Genomic DNA, 22013 nt, shown 5'->3' with positions numbered 1-22013 from the left:
CCAGGGCCAAGGCAGAAACACTGGGAAAGGGTAGCTAACGTTAGCAAAGGGTAGTGTTGCTGAGAGCAAGAGACAGCGAAAGGAGAGGCTTTTGGATTCCTCCTCCTATTTTCATGTTCGAACAGTCTTCACCCCCATCTTCCATATGTCCAAGAAGTTCCTGGGCGACTAATTATGTTGAAACAGTTCGTTTACGCTTGTTAAAAAATGGTTCTGTCTCTTTAAAAATAAAAATAAAAGGCTTCCCCATCAACTGCATTTGCTGGCTTCTTTCTAAGCTTGGGATAGAAAGATGGAGCTTTGTGGTGCGCTTGCGCGGCTGCAAAAGCTTGTAGAAGACGAGTTGTTCCAGCATGCATTTGGAGATGACAGGACAGAAAGATCAGAGGCGATGAAGTTTCAATAACTATTATAGAAATAACACCTGACCAGTGAAAACTAGTTCTCGCCAGAGATAATAGAAGATTACCCTGTGCAAGTAAGTATTGTACTCAAATATTCTTAGAGTATTTTAGGTTAGGTAAATGTCAGCAACACCAGATGTCATCCACATAAGTTGATTCAACAAAGTACACGCATAATACTAATGACAGATAATTGAAAAAATGCCTTGGTTTGATTTACAGAGCATTCACGTTGCATATCACCCTCAAGCAAAGGGGCTTGCCTAGTCATAGGCAAATGCATGGGCAAATGCAGTCAATTATTGATACAATGTTGCTTAGAAGAAACTAGCTCTAGACAACAACTACCCATGCTTCCCACTTTGACAGCACTGAAGTGCCAGTGAATGCATTAATACACATACAGCGATGCATATTTTAAGGGGTCAATTTCAAAGAAGACTTGTATTCATCGCAATGTAGAACTAGTCGTATGGTCTTTTTGAGAATGTTACTCAAGGCTAGAATACACATGGCAGGCAGCAGACAAAACTTGCACACTAGCCTCGTTCTGAGACGCTTCACCGACCATCCCGGATATGCTCTTCAGACAGATTTTCCCGGGGTTTTATACCCACTCTCTCAACTCTCTTCGGAGCCATTCGTTCTCATAACATTTGAAGCATTTCAGTTGGCAAACGGCGAAAGACACCCGATTAATAGAACAGTGTCCTGCTTCATTCTAGCACAGCTGTGTTGTGGTCGCACGTGCAACGTTTCAGTCAGAGGCATTCTCAAGTAAGTGCGAGGAAGGCATGCCTTCATTTTGGCTTGCTATGTAGGCTACTTGAATCATCTCGTGTTTGTTGTGAAGACCTAATGGTTGTTGTCAATGAAAATGTGCGTACTGCTGAGTATAGAAAGTTTAAACCTCGATTACTATATCAGGTTACTCCTCAATAAGGCTACCAGCTTCCTGCACATTAGCTTTCGGCAAGCTTTGTGGTTAGCAGTGCCGTTCATTTTTTTCCTGGTGTTAGTGTGATGATAGAGCTGCCTGCTGCAGTGTTCCAATGGCACATCATCAGCGAAACATCTAATAATCCTGTATTTTTCCCTTCTGTCAAACAGAGAACTTCAACAGACAACGGCACCATGAGCAAAAGGAAATCCAAAGAAAGCCATATGACAGTTGGGCAGTGTGTCTCCCAGGTTTGCACAAAGTTACATTGATGCTTCTTCTGTATGTCAATGACCGAATACACGACTATCCACACATGAACATTGAACCCTCATGTATTTCTTTATTTTTTTTACAATGACTGAATCACAGTATGATTTCTATTCTGTTGTGGATACTGTTGTTAATGTACTGTATATGTCCTTGCAGGCGCAAAGCATTTTGAGGAAGAGATTTTGTCACCAAGAGTTGGCTACCTCCCCAGTGGGCCTGGAGTCTCAGCACAAGTAAGTGTGTGTGTGTGTGTGTGTGTGTGTGTGTGTGTGTGTGTGTGTGTGTGTGTGTGTGTGTGTGTGTGTGTGTGTGTGTGTGTCAACCTGATCAGCTATCAACTCATGAAGCCCATGGTGGTGTTACCACAGAGGTTTCCAAAGTGGGGGCCGGGGACCCCTGGAGGGGTGCGAGGGGTGTCTGTAGCAGGTTGGCAGGAAAAGTACAACACAACAAAGTGAATCATTTTATAAACCGAACAACTAACGTAAATCAACATAATCTAAAAATAAGCAAAATATTATTCTCGACAGCATTATAATGATCTATTGCATCTCTGAACATTACAACCATCATCATTTGTATTTTATTTATCCTAGAGGTGCACTGATTCACATATCCAGAGTATGGTTTTGAAAGGGGGTGCACAGAAAATATAGTCTGGCACATGATAATCTACTGGTATATGGGGGACCTTGTCATGGTTAAGTTTGGGAACACCTGTGTTACCACATCACACTTAGTGTACATGCAAGCAAGGACAGTGGAGGCGATGAGATGGCATAGAAATGGGCTTGCACAAGGTGCATGGTGCATCCACCCTCCATTGATTCCCCTTTGTTTCCCCTTGGGCAGGTGTGGGAAACCTGTCTCGAGGGCCGTTTTATCCGGCCCCCGACAGAGACCCACATGTAGCGGCGCAAGCCTTCTTCAGGGTCAGTATGCTACGCGTGGGTCTTTGCCCTCATGTTTTTAAACTTAATAGCCATGTTTCAATAAAGGCTTTTTAATATATTTGCACAAGAAGAGTGCCCTGGACTCCTTTTTTGATAAAATATTGTTTTTTTCCCCCAACACCAAAGAGCACCTTCAAGATTTTTTTCTCAACAATTCCCTGAGCACTTCAGATTTTCTCTTCACTTGATAGTTAGTAATATAGTTACTATTAGTTCATTATATGTAGTTAATGTTAGTTTATTATTTAGTAAATATTAATGAAAAGATTCAATTTGGCAACAGGCAGCACAGTTTCAATGAGCAGTATAGTTTCAATACCTACTCTGACCACCATCTTACACAGTGCACCTTTAAACATTTTCCCTTTTGTAATATGTTTTGAGGGGTGTCGTACCCTGATAATGGTGGTCATACTATATGAATGAGTCAATCAATAGTGGCTTTCTAGGCAAACATGGCTGTCCCTTCAGGACAGGCTGAGTGTGTGTATGACAGTTCCTTGTGTGTGTGCGCCCATCCCAGACCCCACCTCTCTAGCAAGCAAGCAAGCAAGCACCTGTCGCTGTCACTGATCTGTGGGGGTGGGGGTGGGGGGGGGGGGTGCTCGAGGTGTGTGTGGGTGTCTGTGTGTGTGGTGGTCTGGAGAGTGTATTTTGGGGGTTTTGGGTTACGAAGCTTCTGGTCTGGTCTCACCCCCATGCCTGCTGGCTGCCCCTGGCCCTGGCCCTACTGCTTGCTGCTTGCCTGTTGGGACCACAATGGAAATAAGCCATAGTGCCTTTTTGTGTCTATCCCTGACTATTTCTTTCTTTTAATGTATGGTTTCAGTTGCTGTACCATGTTTTTTTTTACAGAAAATAGTAAAATAAATTAATTAATTCGTGCTGCTGCTTTCAGGCACTTGCTGGAGCTGCTGAGGAGGACGGCTGTTCATGGAGAGAGTAACTCGGTACTCATCGTGGGACCCAGGGGGACCGGCAAGACAATGGTATGAATGAGCCACTCTGTTTTTTGTGTGTGTGTGGGGGTCTCGACTTCACTGTGTGTGTGTGTGGACTTGACTTCACAGCCATTCTGTTTTTGGCGTGTGTGTGTGTGTGTGTGTGTGTGTGTGTGTGTGTGAGTGTGTGTGTGTGTGTGTGTGTGTACTCGACTTCACTCCCACTCCACTCAGGCTGCTCTCTGTCCCGTCAGCCGTATGGTTACTGTAGGTGACACACACACACACACACACACACACACACACACACACACACACACACACACACACACACACACACACGTTGTGAACAAGGAGGCATTAAGATCAGTCCTTCCCACCACACATGGTGTTGCTGTTCGTGTGCCAACTGTTGGAAGTCTGCTCCTGTGTCCCCTGTCGGAGGTCTGCGGGTTCGGAAAGCTCAGTGGAGCAATCCTGGAGGTGTTCTGGAATAACAGCTAAAATACACTCCACAGAAACTGAAGCCCCCCTTGCTTTTTGGTTTGTGTATTGTGTGTGTGTGTGTGTGTGTGTGTGTGTGTGTGTGTGTGTGTGTGTGTGTGTGTGTGTGTGTGTGTCTAGAGATGAAAGTGTGTCAGAGTGCCACTTTGCCTGGTGTTGACCGTGTCGAATGAAATTACGATTCGTTCCACTATGCAGTTTTAAAAACAAGAGCCGCAGAACAATTGTAACCTGGTAAACACTGTGATTAATCAGCACTCCACTGCACTTGGTGAACTCAGCACTTAGTGTTGTGTAGCATTTTTTAGCAAACATTAGTTGCATCAAAGCACTACTTGGTCCAAACACAGAATTTATTCATTATTAAATGTTGTCAACTTTATTTAGAAAGGACAGTGAAGAGTGGGAAAGGAAATGAATTGTAGAGAGAGACGGGGGAGGATCAGGGAATGACCCGGGTCAGGAATCGGACCGACTAAGCCACTGCTGGGTCAGAATTTTATTTTTTGCTATAATACACATATTGAATGAATATAAGGATAAAATTGTTATGGTGTGACACTTTCTGGATTCTCTGTTCTTGTATCACGTTTTGAAGCTTATGACAAAAAAAACAATTTTCTCACACATGGTATTGTGTTTGTGTGTTTATTTGTATTCTTTTTTTTCAGTTATTGAATTATGTGCTGAAGGAGCTACTGCAAGAGCAGGATGTCAAGAGTAACATCATGATGGTCAATTTGAATGGTAAGCTTTTGGTGTTTAGTGTGTAGGGATGCATACATACGTATCGGTCTCGATACTTATTACTATACCCATACTTGTACTTGTCAAACAGTTGCAGATACTTGGCACTGACACTGCTATTAAACGAAACAACGCAACATCTCATCATGTTCTGTTGATTTAAAGCAGCATGGGCAAGAAGCCGTTTGATTGTTGTTAACATCAAGTCAAGTTTATTGTCAATTTCTTTACATGCACTGGTCATACAAAGAATTTGAAATTGCGTTTCTTGCTCTCCCATGCAGACATAGACTAATCTAGGTAAGGACATAGACAGTGTAGACATAGACAGTACTCATACATGGACATAGACAGTATGGACGTAGACATTGCTCATACAGACATTTAAAGTGCAAGACTGGACAACAGAAGACTTGTAGAGAACATACATTAAGAGGAGGTATTTTGTTGTTCTTTTTCTAAAAGTCCTTTATAGCGTTCTGACATAGTAATAGTAGCATTTGAAGAAATAAATAATTAAAAAAGGTTTTTATTAAATACACCAGCAGCAGTATGTGTGTGTGTGTGTGTGTTTGTATGTGTTTTGTGTGCGTGTGCGTGTGCGTGCGTGTGTGTGTGTGTGTGTGTGTGTGTGTGTGTGTGTGTGTGTGTGTGTGTGTGTGTGTGTGTGTGTGTGTGTGTGTGTGTGTGTGTGTGTTTAGTGCAGGTAGAAAGTGCGGTGTGCGTCTGTGTGTGTGTACCTGTGTATGTGTGTGTGTGTATGTGTGTGAGTATGAGTTGTGTGTCAGTGTGTGTATGTTTGGGTTTAGTGCAGAAAGTGCAGTGTGTGTGTGTGTGTGTGTGTGTGTGTGTGTGTGTGTGTGTGTGTGTGTGTGTGTGTGTGTGTGTGTGTGTGTGTGTGTGTGTGTGTGTGTGTGTGTGTGTGTGTGTGTGTGTGTGTGTGTGCATGTGTATGTTTTGAGTTAGTGCAGGTTGAAAGTTCAGTCACAGATGTAGTAGTGCAGGTGGAATGTTCAGTCGCAGAGATGGTGGTGGGGATGAGGGGGGGGAGCGTTGTCAGTGGCCTGGCTGGCTAGAGGCTGACAGTGAAGGGAGAGTGGGTTGAGTGTTCAGTATCTTGATTGCTTGATGCATCGTGTATAACGTATATCGTGATAACATCTTGTAAATAACACTGTTATCATTTATTATGATGTTATTTCATGTTTTCTAGATTGTAATAGTGCTTTGTATGCTCAGGTTTGCTGCAGACAGATGATAGGATTGCTCTTAAAGAGATCACCAGGCAGCTGAACTTGGAGAATGTCGTCGGGGACAAAGTCTTTGTAAGTGATTTCCACAAGTGTTCCTCTCAAGTGTCAACCCCTTTATATCACTACATTGCATTTGGCAGACGCTTTAAAACCAAAGTGACTTTCAAAAGAGGACATAATCATAGCCAACATCACTAGCAAATACAAAGTGCACAGGAAATATACAGACCAACAAGTGCAGATAGACTAGTACCGAAATCCTAGATTGTGACACCAAGGGCATTTGTGAGACAAAGTCGGCAAACAGTCCCATCCTGTCAATTTGGGTGTGCTGAATTCAAATCTGTAATATGCCGAGCTCCATCTGGCCTCCGCTGACCTCTAGAGCTCATTGAACTTTGACACTGAATATCAACTTTATCAAATGTATCAATTTCCTTTAACCTCGATTCAAAGCTAAATGAGTGTTGATATCCATCTGTGTGCGGAGATCTACATTTTTTACATTATTATAAGGGTGATTCTTTCAGAATACATGTACATATAGCATATTGGCAACATGCAACTGGGGAAAACACATTTTTGGTAGTTAATGTACAAAGTGCTGTTCTTCACAGTTAATCAATTTGGTGTAAGTAGACCAACCACTGCATTGAGTTGAATGTATTGTCCAAATTATTTATTTATCCCTAAGAAAATTAAGGATAAAATCTAGGCTCCGATAACCTCTTTTTTACTTCTAATATTTCAGGGCAGTTTTGCTGAGAACCTTGCGTTTCTTCTGGAAGCATTGAAAAAAGGTAAGAACTTCCCATTACATCTTTTATGTACTGTAAGTAACGTAGTTTTTTGAATGTGTGCATTCCCCCCCATTGGATATCATCAGAAAGTGGACAGTGAAATTGTATTTTATGCAACTGAATGAAATAATATTGTAATTTTATTTTGCTATTCTCTTCTGTCAGGGGACCGCAGTAGCAGTCGGCCGGTGATCTTCGTGCTGGATGAGTTTGACCTGTTTGCTCACCACAAGAACCAGACGCTGCTCTACAACCTGCTGGACGTCTCCCAGTCGGCCCAGGCCCCTGTCTCTGTGGTGGGCCTCACCTGTAGGCTGGTGAGTTGGTCTCCTTACAATGTTTCCCATATACAGTATAGGCCAATGTGACGGAGATGTTCCTGCACGGTTCGTCCCCCTTGGCGCCGCGAACTTGCCACCTCGTCAACTACATCGGTTTGGGAATGGGAGGCACAGTACGAGACCGCTGAGCTTAAGGGCCGGTCCGATAGCCCAACGCTACCGCACTGTATTGAGGCTTTGGGAGGGAGGTTTAATAACGTTCCACGCCACACTCTGCTAGTTCGCCTCCGTTACACCAAACGTTTGGACACACCTTCTCATTTAATGAATTCTCTTTATTTTTGTGGCTCTTTAGTTACAGTACGTTGTGGGATATATTTTTTAAGTATGCTTTGGGGGCTTTTTGGGCCTTTTATGACAGGACTGTGTGAGAGGAGGCAGGAGAGAGATATGGGGTAGGGCTGGTTGTCCAACAGCAATGTCGACTGTCTATCCACCTGACGTCAACACGGCACAACCGATGGCCCCACACGTTCCAACAAGCTTATTCTTCATCCATTGTCAAGTGAAAACACCCAGTCAGTCAAGTTCATCTTAATTGAATGCAAAAGTCCTCCAATAACTTACTAGAATTGTAGAATTCAAATTTGGAGATGTTTTAAATCTAGCTTTAATGTTTGTCAATGCCAATACAAGCATTTTTCAGAACCAGATGCTGCTCTGCAACCACGACCATTATGTGGCGCATCACCACCAGAATGAAAATCAAGCATCACAAATTGATGATCAACAGCCACACATGCATGCCAATGGGGGCAGTGTTGTATCTGAACTGGTTCTGTAGTGTAGTGGGCCTCGCCTCCAGGATGGTGGGTAGGGATGTGCAAAAAAATCGTCATGACAATGCATCACGATACTTTATTTTCACGATATACTGCATGGATTCATGAGAATGTATCGCAATACTTATTTTCACGATATATTGCATTGATTCATGACAATTGACTTTTTGTTAATAATTGAAATACAACTTCTAATAGAACTACAATACTACTACCAAAATGCTTGGTTCGGCAATAAATGCTAAATTATTACCATAAACGCCTTATTTCATCCCAGACTGCCTAAAAATAGGGCTTAATCTTATACATGATGTAAACTAACGCGTTAACATGGTCTCCCTCTCTCTATCTTTGTCTCTAACATGCAGGGCTCTGAATGAACACCAGCCATCCGTCCAAATGCTGGTGAAGTTTCAGTTTGGCTGGTAGAAAAAACAACTTACACGCCACTTTGACACCATTGGCTGGTGGAGAGAAAAGTTCATTTACGTTCATTTACCTGCTAAAATGTATATCTCCGTCTTCAGGATGTGTTGGAGCTGCTGGAGAAGCGTGTGAAGTCTCGGTTCTCCCATCGCCAGATCCACCTGCTGGGCTCCATGACCTTGGCCCAGTACCTGGAGACGGCTGCCTCCCAGCTCAGCCTGCCCACCGACTTCCCCGACGCCAAGTTCGCCAACGACTGGAACGATGCCGTGAAGGTAAGATTTACTTGTACCAACACGTGCACTCAGCGATTACCGTGTGAAATTATGAAAATGTTATTAATTAATGTTCTGAATAGGCTTTGGATAGCTTTTTCATTTCGTTACTCAGTTTAAGCTTGAAGTTGTAACAATTAAAAAAAATGGAGGTAGTAAAAAGGTAGTGAAAAAAATAGCAAATTCAATCAAGGAATATCCGTAGGAACCCTGAATGAACATTCGCAACATATCTCCACTACTGTAGTTTAAAGTCTTAGCTGTTATTTACCATCTATAGACTTGGGGGGGGCCTCAAGTGGCTGCATGCCTAGCCTGATGACTAGATACGCCTCTGGTTAGTGGTGTGTTATGGAAAATGCTAGAAGTTACAGGCATGCTGTGGTGTATGGCACTAATGCACCATGCCTCTCTATCTGCAACAAAGGCACAAACTTGAAAAGCACACAGGAAGCTCTAGCAGTCATCAGCGTGTTTTTTGGAGTTTGTTGGGTGCTCTTGAATATAGAGGATCAGTTCAGTTCGAAACATGTTGGCTTTTTAATTAGGGCTGTCCCGACTATTCGACGTAATCGATTACGTCGATTGCGTAAATAAGTCGGCGTGTTCAACATACCGTCGTTTACGTGATTTGCGCAACAACAAAAAAAAGTGACTTGCGCGAGCCGCGAGACGTGCTAAACAGAAGCGACGAAAATGGCAGAGGCTGAAAGCCTAGGGTGTCAGTGTCAGACGAAGATGAAGGTAACAGTGGCACCACTTATCAGCCCAATGAAAAAAGTGATTTGTGCGAGCCGCGAGGTAGCCTACGTGCTGAAAACAGAAGTGGAGAAAATGACAGGGGCTGCACTGTGTCGGTGTCAAACAAAGATGAAGGTAACAGTGGCACCACTTATCAGCCCAATAAACGGACAAAGACATCTAAAGTGTGGCGATATTTTAAAGACAAGGCACAAGACCTGGTTGTGTTTCTGTAGGAGACTATATTTATTGAGGAAGTGAAAGTTTTTCAGACCGAGACGCGCGGTATATTTCACACTGCTTTATACTGTCGCTATGCTGGCGGCGTGCATAGCAACGACAGGGAGATAAAGCAATGATTCGTAATGTGCCTGTTATAGACGCAATATTCAACATCTTTAGGGTGACAGTGGTCGGGGTGTTTGTAGAAGAGCTTGTATACAAAGTTAAAAAGTAAATGAAGACAACAGAAGTGTGCATATTCCGGCCAACAGCGTGAGATGTGGAGAAGTGAGAGGAATGCATGCCTGATTCAGAAAGGTCTCTTCCCTTCTCCTCCACGGACGGTGCACGAAGTTCACCTCGCACTATTCAATATTGTTTGTGCCGACTGCAGGTCTAAATAAATAGTAATATTATTCTAATAATATAATAAGTCATAATTATGTCGTGCTGCAATTACTAACTGGGTCTATATTAGCGACAGAAAGGGGATAGGGACCAGCAGGGTTTTGGTGCGTCAACAGAATGACATGGACAGAGTAGCCTCGACGTTCTTTCCTTGCAGGCTACTCATAATCTCTGGTAGCCTTTACCCTAACCTAGTGGCCCATAGCCTATTTGTTTCCACTTTCCTAATACTGTATAAATTGGGCCTCTTTATACATCAGTAAATGTAGGCTAATAAGCTTACTTGATTTGAACTGAAACAAAAATATATTATATTAGGCCTGTATGTATTATAGTTTTTTTTTTGTTTTTTTTAAGAAATCATTGTCCTAATAGGCCCTAGGTGCACTCTGCTTTATTTGTCTGTTATTTTTCAGGTCAAAATTAAGTGGCATATCACAGTTTTTCCCTTCCAAAAAAAATTAAAAAATAATCGCGACTATTCGAAAAAAATAGTTGATAGAATAATCGGGAGGAAAATAATCTTTAGGGACAGCCCTATTTTTAATGTAACTTCCCGCTTGGACACCTTGTTTGGAGTGCCTGGATGAACTTTTCTTTCTTGAAAGGCACAAACTGCCAAGAAATATTTAACCTTTAAGAAAGTAAACATATTCAGTGTGTTCCTAATCATTATGAACAGTTTCTGTAAAGACATGAGGAGTTTAACATAAATATTCTGAATAAAAGAGATGCATATATTTTTTCTTCCTCATCTGTATTTGCGTCTTCCACTCAGAAACTGTGTGAGGACAAGTCAGTGGAGGGAGTCCTACGAAAACACTTTGAAGGCAGCAAGGACTTCCGCTCTCTACACACCCTACTGGTAAGGCAGAAGTCTTGATTTTGTTTACTTTAGTGCTCGTCCTCTTTGCACTTTGTGTGTGTGTGTGTGTGGGGGTGTGTGTGTTCGTGCGTGCATGCGTGTGTGTGTGCGTGTGTTTGTGATTAAATCCAAATCAAAATGCAAATTACTGTTTGGTCCATCTTTGGTTCTTTTTCTGAACGTGCCCATTTTTTCCCCCATGCACTCCTTTTTGAAAACTCAATTTAGTTTTTGAAAACAATCTAGCCCTGGCTGTTGTGGATTTATAAAGAAAAAGCTGTGCTAAAAAAAACTGACCTTCGTCTGACTGTTGCATGGAGTGTGATGGGAACGAAGCAGCAGCTCAGTCGTGTTTGTGTGTGTATGTATGTACTATCTCTGATTGATTTGTGGTTTTTACTATTAAAAACAAACCGTGTGTGTGTGTGTGTGTGTGTGTGTGTGTGTGTGTGTGTGTGTGTGTGTGTGTGTGTGTGTGTATGTGCGCACGTGTGTGTGTGTGTGTGTGTGTGTGTGTGTGTCTGTCTGTCTGTCTGTCTGTCTGTCTGTCTGTCTGTCTGTCTGTCTGTCTGTGTGTGTGTGTCCCTGAGCACAGCTGCTGGCGTTGAGTCGTGTGAGTGTGTCGAGTCCTGTCATCAGGCCGGCTGACCTGCTGGAGTCTGGACGCTGCACTGCTGCCGACTCCAAGGCAAACATACTGCACGGTGAGACACACACACAAACACACACACACACACACACACACACACACACACACACACACACACACACACACACAGCCCACCTTAATATCTTTGTGGGGCCCTCCTATTGACTTCCATTCACATGAACCCTAACAATATCTAAAGAGGGCTAAACTGTGCCCAAACCAAAACAATCCCTAACCCTAACCTGTCAGTGAGGAAATGCTTTTATACTTTTACTTTTGCCAGTAACAACAAAGCTACCCCAGCAAAAGGGGTCAAAACATGTGGGGGCCAGGATTTGGGCTGTAACCAGGCTGTTTGGGAATCTGTATTCATTATATTCTTGGTCAGACTCATCTCAGTGCTATATTGAAGTCAATGATGATCGCTAATCAGGCAGACCAATGCCATCCCGGTGTGTGTGTGTGTGTGTAAACAGATGTGTCTTTTCTGGGTCCTAATGGTTGTGTGTGTGTGTGTGTGTGTGTGTGTGTGTGTGTGTGTGTGTGTGTGTGTGTGTGTGTGTGTGTGTGTGTGTGTGTGTGTGTGTGTGTGTGTGTGTGCGCGCGCAGGTGTGTCTATTCTGGAGCTGTGTCTCATCATTGCCATGAAGCACCTGAATGACGTCTACGAGGGCGAACCCTTTAACTTCCAGATGGTCCACAATGGTAAGATCCTTGCTATGTGTAGGATAATTACACTTGTTCACAGAAGCAAAATATTGTGGTGATGGAAGTTTTTTTGACCAAACATCACATTCACCATGTAAACATGTGGAACACTCTGCTGATGTTTGGACGACATGGACCTACAAAAAAATTCACCATTTGAAGTTCAGAATATATTGCTACAAATAAGCAAGATGACTTCAAACAAGCCTAATGAAAGTGAAAGCGAAAGCCCAACTGGTAAACACCAACTCCCATTGTCATTGTGACACAGCACTCCACAGCACACAATTGTTCACTGCACACTGCATGCAACGAAATTGCATTTATGCCTCTAATGCCGGAATGACAGAATGGGTGATTAGTGTTTTTCCCCAACCTTTTTCTATTCCAGAATTCAAGAAGTTTATCAGCAGAAAGTCCCATTCCATCCATAATTTTGAGAAGCCTGTTGTCATCAAGGTAAGTCTTTTTCAGGGGGGATTTTTTTTAACCAACTATTGAATTGGCTGTAATGTGACCTCTAACACCAGAGTCAGGGTTCCCACACGTCCTGGAAAACCTGGAAAACCTGGAAATTTAGAGATGTGTTTTCAAGTCCTTGAAAGTCCTGGAAATTCACCAAATGTCCTGGAAAAAAAATATTTGTCCTGGATTTTTTTTCCTTCAACTTTTTCCCGATTTTGTTTGTGGTATAATTTTTACTCTTTTCCGAGTCTAGACATGACGATTCAATTTATATCCACCTATTGAATACATTATTGTCCACACACACACACACACACACACACACACAGTTTGGTCAGGTTGCCATCTTTGATTGCACTTATACACAGTAATATTCTTTGACTCGGTGTTGCCAAAAGTCGCTAGAAGTCGCTAGTTGGCTTGCTGAAAAGTCGCTAGCTTATATCATGGCGTTATATATCTCTCAAAAACCTGCTTACGGTCATAATAGGCCTACAAATAAGCAGTGCTAGCACTTCCTTACAAAAAAGTGTACTGCTATCTTTTTTGGAGATCAGAGCCTTCAGTCTCACTAGCCACTTTGAAAGCTAGTTTGATCTTTGGTGTGACAAATCACAGTAGTCGCATCAATTGTTTGTATGCAAGAATATTCCAGAAAAAAAGAAACTGGCAACAAAACTGGCTTGCAGAAAGACAGAAACCACTGGCCACAATGGTTGGTGAGCAAAAAAGTCAAAGTCAAGTCTTGTGGAGAATGCATTTAAATCCAAGTACACTATTTTTTGCGATAAGAGAGAGACTATCAAGGTATTATTTTCTGAGATAATGTGACATTAATGTGAGTTTACATTGCACTTTCATTTAATTCCGAATAAACGTTTTGTGGATCAGAAAGCATTTCAATTGAACAGAGGCTGCACGTGCTGGGCTTGCGAAATTTGACATAGGGGTGTGGTCGCCAAGCTCCAGCAGATTCCTACTAGCAGGACAGCTGGTGATCTTCAACCGCAACCCAGGTCAATACCTTTGGACAAAGAACATAGAATGGATAAGAACGCTTATTCACAGGAAATTGCATTGGCCACGGTGTAGTACGGGGGCGTAGCCCGGGGACACCATGCGCAGTGGATGCAAGGCCATGATCGATACAAATTGTGACACTGGAAACTCCGCAATTTGAATTGCATTGTGGGTGCGAGGAGCTGCTGCTAGTTCCGGCCCGGTCAAAATAGGATGTCCTGTCGTCAATGTTCAGTTTGTGGTTAAATTGCAGCTGTCATTCAGCCTTAATTACAGCTGACACAAATTCACTATGTCCTATGACCTGTTCCACACTCCAGCCCTGGCGGTAGTGGCTTTGCATTTTACCTTGCCACCAGTACTAAGCAAATAACGTACATTGGATAAGAAGTATCACTCAATGGAAAATGCATTGGGTTAGGTGTAGTCCGAGGACATTGCTTAAAGACACTGTGCTCATGGTCAGTGGTCATAATGGATAAAATCTGAACTCTGTAACTTCGCAAAATTGGTCAAGAGAGGAGATCCAGTTGTCAGTGTTTAATGTAATCCCTCCTATCAGTCTCCTTAGTACTAACTGCAGAAGAAGAAAGTGACTCCCCTTGCGGCCATGCCATACTATGCTCTTATGACGTCTTTGGACCGTATCAGGTCTTTTCGTCGAATGAATTGGTGAGAGGGGACCATTCGAACAAAACGTTGGACCATTAGTATAAGGCTGGGGATCTTTAGTCGAGGATGGTCCGTCTACCGCAAAAGCCAACGAAAGGTCCTTAAAATTGAACTAAAGATCCTTAGGTTTCAACTAAAGGTCCCTTCAGTCTGCCTATATTAGAAATGTAAATCAGCTTTTTTAATGCTCATTTTAACGGGTTTTCTTCAGCCTGCCTATATTAGAAATGTAAATCAGCTTTTTTTAATGCTCATTTTAAGGGTTTTGTTTATTTAAATATGTAAATCAGCTGTTAAGTTTTGTTTTTTGTTGATTTAAACATGTAAATCTATAAATAAAATGTACTTACTCATTTTAACTGGTAGGGCTATGTTGTTGTTTTTTTAACGTTTCCGTCGTTACATTTTTTGACAATTTACGTTTACGCCCTTACATTTTTTGACAAAATATCTAGACAATATTTGAGAAGCTTTTTTTTTCACGTCGTTACATTTTTTGACAATTTACGTTTACGCCCTTACATTTTTACTCCCATCTGCGGGCAGAGAGGCGGGACCAAGCACAGCCTGCTCGCTTTGAATCAAAGCAGGGCGGTTTAATGTGTCAAGAAGTAGGCTATTGACCCTTGTGCTCGCTTTGAATCAGAGCAGCGCGCGTCTAGGCTGTAGACTATAGTGCATCTAGAAGTAGGCTATTGACCATTGAGCACATTGTCATGCAGCGAGTTTTCTGACTTTCCGTTAACTTTTTAGATGCGAAGCACCAGCAACAAGAGAAAGCTGTCTCCCGACACTTTGATGTTTCTGATTCTGAATGACAGCACATCTAGTTCGCGCTTGAGACAGAAAAAAATAACAGTGCTGGAAAACATTACAGAACCCATGCACCTGTGTTAAGCCCATGGCTACAGTAGAGAGAGAGAGAGAGAAGAGAGAGAGAGAGAGAGAGAGAGAGAGAGAGAGAGAGAGATAAGTTAAATCGCTACGTTAACACTGCACAGAGACGCGTTCTCTCTCCGCCGCGTAAAGGTCTTTGCATGAACAAATGCAATGGTAATTGAATAATAGTTTGCCAGTATTGCAGGGTGTATTAAACCCAGTGTACGTTGGGGTGCAAGGGAGAGCAAGGAAGAGAGCAGCATCTGTGATTAACCGCTTCGAAATGTGTGCGTAAAACCTGCTGTTAACCAGTGGGTTTTGTGAAGTTTGAAGTGTACCGCATTAAAAAAAAAAGCTTTGTTTGATGTCGTGTTTGTATTTTACTTTGACGTTGCCTATAGTCCTCAGTTTATGGGTATTTTCAGTTGACCCCCTACACGTTTTCTTTCTGTCATGTAGGGTATTGTAAATAAATCGACCGTATTTTTTTATCATTTTGATTTCGGACTTAATTTAGCCCTTCAATCACCCCTCTCCAATTGCAAACTTTACCCTGATAGAAGAGCATTCGCTACCCTGCACACTCGTTAAGCACTTATTGTCTGACTGATTTTGGCTGCTGCGAATAAGGTAGGTCTATCTTATAAAAAAAAGGGTCTGTCGTCGTTTTGGCTGAAGGTTGACACCACGAACCAGATGACAATTGCAGTCTTGCCGCGGGTCTTGAACAGTGCTCTCTCTTTCCGATTCAGATTGCTTCTTCTGAGAAGGCAACTGGCTACCGCAGGAGAGGGGAAAGGTGGCAATATATCCACAAGCTTGTTGGATAAATTGTGTTTAGCCTATCACAGATGAGGTTCTGGAATATTTTGTAGTGCATGGAACATTGACAAGGAAAGGTAGCTATTATATCCTCGTGAATAGGTCTTCGACTTTTCAAAATGCATCCTCTCAACATTCAACATGTACATGGGTTATTCTGTAGTCCAACGCTATCCTGGCAGGAGAATCATTCGTTACAAATACTGCATACACACTCAGCAATTGTGTCTGTTGGTTTTTGCCCTCCAGGTCTTCATAAAAGCATCTACCACCGCTGTGATAATTTGACTACACACCGCTGAACAGTTAACAGTTTTTTAGGCTACTGTATTGACAATTGCAGTCATGCCGCTTGTCTTGAACTGTCTCTTCCCGTTCCATATCGTGACAGCCAGATGAGAAGCGCAAAGGTGGGGGCTATCCGCGATCGCGGAGGAAAGGTGTCAATATCCATAGCCTAACCCTTGAACTGTGGAGCAATTGCATATTGTTTAGGTTCTTGAATACTTGGAATTAGCATGGAATTAATTTTCCGAAACGTGTAAGATTTATCCTCAATCCTACCCGATAATGTTTTGTCATAGGCCTAATGTAATGCCCTCCCCAACACACATCCACAGTACAATAATTGCGACACGCTTGGCACAATGATAGGCCTACTAAATGAGTTCAATGTTCTTGCAACACTTTTTCCCAAGAAAAGTCGGTTTTCATTTCGAGATTCCAGAGCAAATCAGTTGGTACTGCGCTGCTCGCTTGCTGGACAATAAACGTTGAACTGAACCGTGTTGTGTGCGTGTGTGGCTATGTGTGTAGGCTACCATCGCATGTCCATGATCGTCCGTGGCTCTTATCATGCAAATGACATGTCATGCAGGCAAGGCGTCCGTTTGATTTCAAAAGTGCTGGCCCGGACAATTACCATAAACCCGAGTAAGGTTTGAAAAGTGCTGGGTACAAGGCTACTTCCGATTTGAGGTTTCATGATAAATAGCCTAATACGCATTGGTGTATTGACGCATAATGTGGCCATATTAAAAATTAAAAGCCATCTGCGCTGTCTTGTTTATTTCTGATATCCTGCGCTGAAGTCATCTTTATCATACATATTATTAATGCAACGGTAACTGAGTGGTTAACCCATCATAACTACATGTAGCCTTGCATAATGGTGCACGTCAATTTGTTGTCATAACTTCGCTCTGTCCCTTTTGCTTTTCCTCAAGCAATTCATCCCTTTTGTCATTGTCCCTGTTGCAGAGACTGTTTCCTGCAGTGTTTCTCAACCTTTTTTTTAGGCAAGACACCCTTTCAATTAATGAAAAATTAAGGCACCCCAAACCAACAAGCCGTAACATGGCATTGCATCCGATAACACACAAGCTTAGAAAAGTAACACATTTGGAGACGTCACACGACCTAGGTTCGAAGTTGCAGCTGACTGGGGCTACCTATATTTACTTTAGGCTATTGTGCGTAGATAGCAGATGAAATATTCCACAAAGCCACGCAGAGTGGACAGTTGAATGCTGCTTGAAATAAGTCCATAATGAATAAAATATTACGCGCAACGTCTACAAGAGAAGTAATGGTTATTATTACCGTTGCGCGTAAAGATGAGGAAGAGATGGATGGATGCTGTCCTATGGAAGGGGCCGTCAAACAGTCTACACGACATCTTCATTAAAGTCGTTAAAAAAGTACTTGTCAACAAAATCATGCCCCCGGAAAAATAAATAAAGTGCTTGCATTGACACGCTGTTGTTTTAATTTCGCATTTCTTTCATGTCCACTTAGTATGCTTTATCCAATTAGCCATGGATGCAGGATCATTCACTGGACTGGACACTATTGTAAGAGGTGAAATAGACCACGATTCAGGAACGACAGACAACAGGAGTAAAGGTTATGGTAGTTTTATTTTTACAATTTCATAAAATACAATTAGGAGGGAAAAAACACCACAATATCCATGCAGCCAGCAGCGTCTGTAAACTGCTATCGTCTTTGAATAAATAATCACAATCTGGAGACACTCGGACGATAGTAGCCTACAAAAGTTAAGTTAAGTTACACACTCAGTCACTGCTGCCGGACGTTGGCTCGTCGATTACTTAATTCAACTATAACACGCGCAATAGCCTACCCAAATGCAACTTACCTACAGTTCCCAAAGCGGCCGGCCGCACGCAATGGATACCTACTGCCTACGTCCCGGCACGACAGCTTGTAGACAGTTCAGCAGCCCCTGCCCCACCCCAGCGCTTAGCGCACAAGTCTACACTATTGTCCAAGTGTTGTTATTTCAAGAAAGCAAACTGTCACTGTCCGCCGGCCGCTGTCGTGACATCTTTCATTAACACTAGTATTGTTTTAACAAGTGAGGAGTCCGTTGATAGTTTCCTTAAGGGTGAAGTAGCCTGCTCTTTAGGCTAGCGTTGCCTCCTCCAGCCAACCATTCGCGCACAGTGTTCAGACTGTAGCAGGATGGCTAATGATGATGGTCAGGGCGCACATCAGTGCTTGGGTTGTCTATACTTTTATCTGGAATACTGTCGCCGATCAGATAGAAATGACCCTGTTATGAACCCGAGTTTAGTAGATATCGCGCAGTGAACGAGGCAGCCTGCAAACAGTTTGAAGCGCAATGTGGCTGTAACACGTTAGAAAGTAGCCAAACTCTGTTACTTGTTATGAGCATAATGGTGGGGTAGCGTCCGGCCAATGTCATATCCTAAGCGTATCGCTCGGTGAGTAATTCCAAGAGCAGTATAATGAAAAGGAAGAAAAGGAAGATGATGGGCTAGACCCGAAATGTTTGTCCCCTGTCTGTCGGTTTATTTACTTTTTTCGGCTTTGTTTACAGTTACAGTAGTTTTTGATTCTGCATTCAGCTCCAGTGTGCGACTCCTTTCTTTCTTTTTAAATTATGAGCGTTCCACGAACTATCTTTCTTTGTGCACGCTATAAAATGGCAATAAACCTGTTACTATAAACTACTGGTTAACTTTGTATGCTTTCTAATGTTGGTAAAGGCGGGATAAGCGAGATAATGTATTGTCCACACGTGACTACGGAAAATATATTTCCTTCCAAGCGGAATAACAGCACTCCGCCTTCGGCATCGGGGGTGTTATTCGCCCATAGGAAAATATTTTCTTATAGTCACGTGTGGACAATAAATTATCTCTTACCTTTTAAATTACTGTTGTAGGCCTACATTTTAAAACATTTCGTTGATATTGTAGCGGTGCAACCGACTGTAGTTTTAAGTTATGAGATGGGCGCCAGTAAGGCAGCAATAAGATTGCCGTTACCTTTCCAAAATGAATACAAATCAGTGATCAACACATTAGAAATAACTCAGATCATCACAACGAATATCTTTTCTTATTTTTAGTAGTGCATTTTTGCAAAATCCTTGTTTGCAGACTTGTGCGCTTGGTCTCAATTTGGAACAGCTCACATCAATGTCTGGCTTTAGCGATTCTTGCGAATGGTGATCTTCTCGGCACACTTCATGGTTCCCTCTCTCTTGCTCTCTCGGCTTGCTTCCTGACAGTCTCACCCGCCATTTGAAATTAACCCCATTTTATAGGCTGCACATGTAGTGCACAGGGGGTAACGCTGCTATCTCACTCCGGAGGAGGCAGAGGCAGTCCGTTACGATATAGTATATTTATAAAATAGGCTATAAAATAGGCCTAATGATAAAAAAGCAGCCTGAACTAAAATAAAAAAAAATAATAAAAAAAAATAGAGACGCACGCACACACTTTCTACATGGTTCGATTTTTGTTTTCATTGCATTGTGGTGGTAGGCACACAAGTTTGATAAAATATAAAAAATAATAGGCTAATAAAATAGGCAGACTACACTAAACGTCTGCCCAGTTACACGAAAGGTCTGCATGGGTTGAACGTAACGTCCTTAGGTCTTCTACGAAAGATCCGCAGGTACTGCACGAAACGCCCCATGCCTTCTACGAATGGTCCAACGTTTTGTTCGAATGGTCCCCTCTCAGCAATTCATTAGACGAATCGTCTCGAATTCCTTTGGACGTACCCTCTTCCCTAACACACTGTACTCATTCATTACAACTCATTTAAACCTTAAAGTCACATTGTCTCTAAAATGCATTGTGTGTCGCTGTGTATGTCCAAATTGTGGGTCCGACGGATGAAATATCTGTCCTGAATTATCCAAAAATAGTCCTGGAAATGTCCTGGAAATATCCTGGAAAATGATTTTTGAAAAAGAGTGGGAACCCTGAGAGTCAAGTCAATTCAAGTTTATTTATATAGTACATTTCAGACACAAGCGCAGCTCAATGTGCTTCACATAGAAAATAATAAAAGTAACAAGAAAGAATTAAAAACCTAAAACATCAAGGTAAAAACATTAAATAATTAGAATAAAAAGATTAAAACCTATCAAAGTGGATTGCTGAAGATTAAAAAACCTTAAGACAAGACATTGAAACAGATAATGTGCTATAATTAGTATAAAAGAAAAAGGATTAAAAATGTTGCTATATGAATCGGAGAACACCTTTGAGAAGAGCTTTGTAGAGGTCTGCTTAACACACCATTTGACTGCCATCTTGTGGACATTGAGTCACACTGCTTGTAATGATGCCATTTTGACTGTCCCTGCACATGCTTTGACAAGGGCTGGTGTGCGTTTTCTCTAAGCTTGTGTGCGTGTGCGTGTGTGTGTGCGCGTGCGCGTGCGTGTGTGTGTTCAGGCCTTTGAGCATCTCCAGCAGTTGGAGCTGATTCGTCCCGTGGAGTCGTCCAGTGCCAAGATCCAGAAGGACTACCAGCTGATGAAGCTACTGCTCGACCACACGCAGGTGCTGGAGGCCGTCCAGAGGTACCCACAATGCCCCACGGACGTCAGGCAGTGGGCCACCTCCGCCTTCGCATGATAGGAGCCCACCGCCCAACGGACACACAGAGGGTTGCAAGTAAAGGGAGGCCAAATCACCCCACGCTGGTTTTCTAAGCTGTGCAACACGTTTCGTTGTTCACCAAATAAACTACAAGCAAAGAAGACCAGCGTGCAGTAATTTATCCTCCCTTTACTTGGATTACTTTCACTGCACATCACCGGCACCTGGATACTACAGTAGTTGTGCACAGGGACTCTGCTTTGAGGACACAGAGGGTTCTTTCCATTTGCCTAACTCCCGTCCTCCCCTTGTGCTTATGGCCTCCTGATGACTGCTCTAAATTAACACCAGCCAACCAGCATAAATTACATTTTTGTTCGGCTGGTAGAAAAGACCAAATTGCAGTACTAGCCACTTTGACCCATTAGTGAGTGTGTATTTGGCTTGCAAGATTTACATCTACAAAAAATGAATTTGGGGTCCTGCATAAGAGCCAACCGCCCAACGGACACACAGAGGGTTCTTTCCATCTTCCTAACTCGCGTCCTCTATTGTGCTTGTGGCCTTGTGATGACGTCATTGGCGGCGGAAGTTTAATTCAATATCTCCCAAGAGCGCAATTGAAAGGTCTTTTTTTTCCTCATTTGCTATCGGGATGTTGAATGGGGAAAAAGTCCCCCAAAAAGTTGTGGCGGCTAGGCTGACAGACAGCGGGAAAACGTAATTGCTTTCTTCGCCATGGAGGCGGGGTGTCAGTGAAGCGCGAGGCCACAAGCACAGGTGGAGGACGGGAGTCAGAATAATGAAGTGTACCCAGAGCCTGATCATGTGGCCAATCGGATTCAGACTGATGGACCTGACCTGAGCGGGCAGGACCACATTTAGCCCAGGAACAAACACAGACAGGACACATAATACTGCTTTTACTGTCTGGTCCCTGATTGGGACTGACGGATCACCTTTGCATCAAACCAACTGTCGGCTGCGTGATCGATCGATTGTTTGACCAATCCAGTTGGCTACCTCCA

The 22013-nt window shown here is 42.7% G+C and overlaps 1 protein-coding gene across 3 annotated transcripts; it reads left to right on the top strand.

Moving 5' to 3' along the window:
* Positions 1-376: 376 nt before the first annotated feature.
* orc4 (origin recognition complex, subunit 4) lies at positions 377-21146 on the top strand. 3 transcript variants are annotated; one of them, XM_063211736.1, is made up of 16 exons: positions 423-478; positions 1130-1181; positions 1515-1595; positions 1774-1850; positions 3469-3559; positions 4687-4762; positions 6002-6087; positions 6767-6815; positions 6981-7132; positions 8466-8639; positions 10789-10875; positions 11471-11579; positions 12134-12229; positions 12395-12469; positions 12624-12691; positions 20839-21146. In XM_063211736.1, the coding sequence occupies exons 3-16, from the start codon at positions 1539-1541 to the stop codon at positions 21019-21021; spliced, it is 1380 nt and encodes a 459-aa protein (XP_063067806.1). In that variant the 5' UTR covers positions 423-478; positions 1130-1181; positions 1515-1538; the 3' UTR covers positions 21022-21146. The 3 variants fall into 3 exon arrangements, with proteins under 3 accessions (XP_063067805.1, XP_063067807.1, XP_063067806.1); XM_063211735.1 differs by lacking the exon at positions 1130-1181 and having other exon boundaries at positions 377-478; XM_063211737.1 differs by lacking the exons at positions 1130-1181; positions 12395-12469 and having other exon boundaries at positions 377-478.
* The last annotated feature ends 867 nt before the right edge of the window (positions 21147-22013 follow it).

This window comes from Engraulis encrasicolus, chromosome 12, assembly GCF_034702125.1.
Source record: "Engraulis encrasicolus isolate BLACKSEA-1 chromosome 12, IST_EnEncr_1.0, whole genome shotgun sequence".
Taxonomy (NCBI): Eukaryota; Metazoa; Chordata; class Actinopteri; order Clupeiformes; family Engraulidae; genus Engraulis; species Engraulis encrasicolus.
Note: the sequence above shows the minus strand (reverse complement) of the source record. Positions and strands in the feature narration are given on the sequence as shown.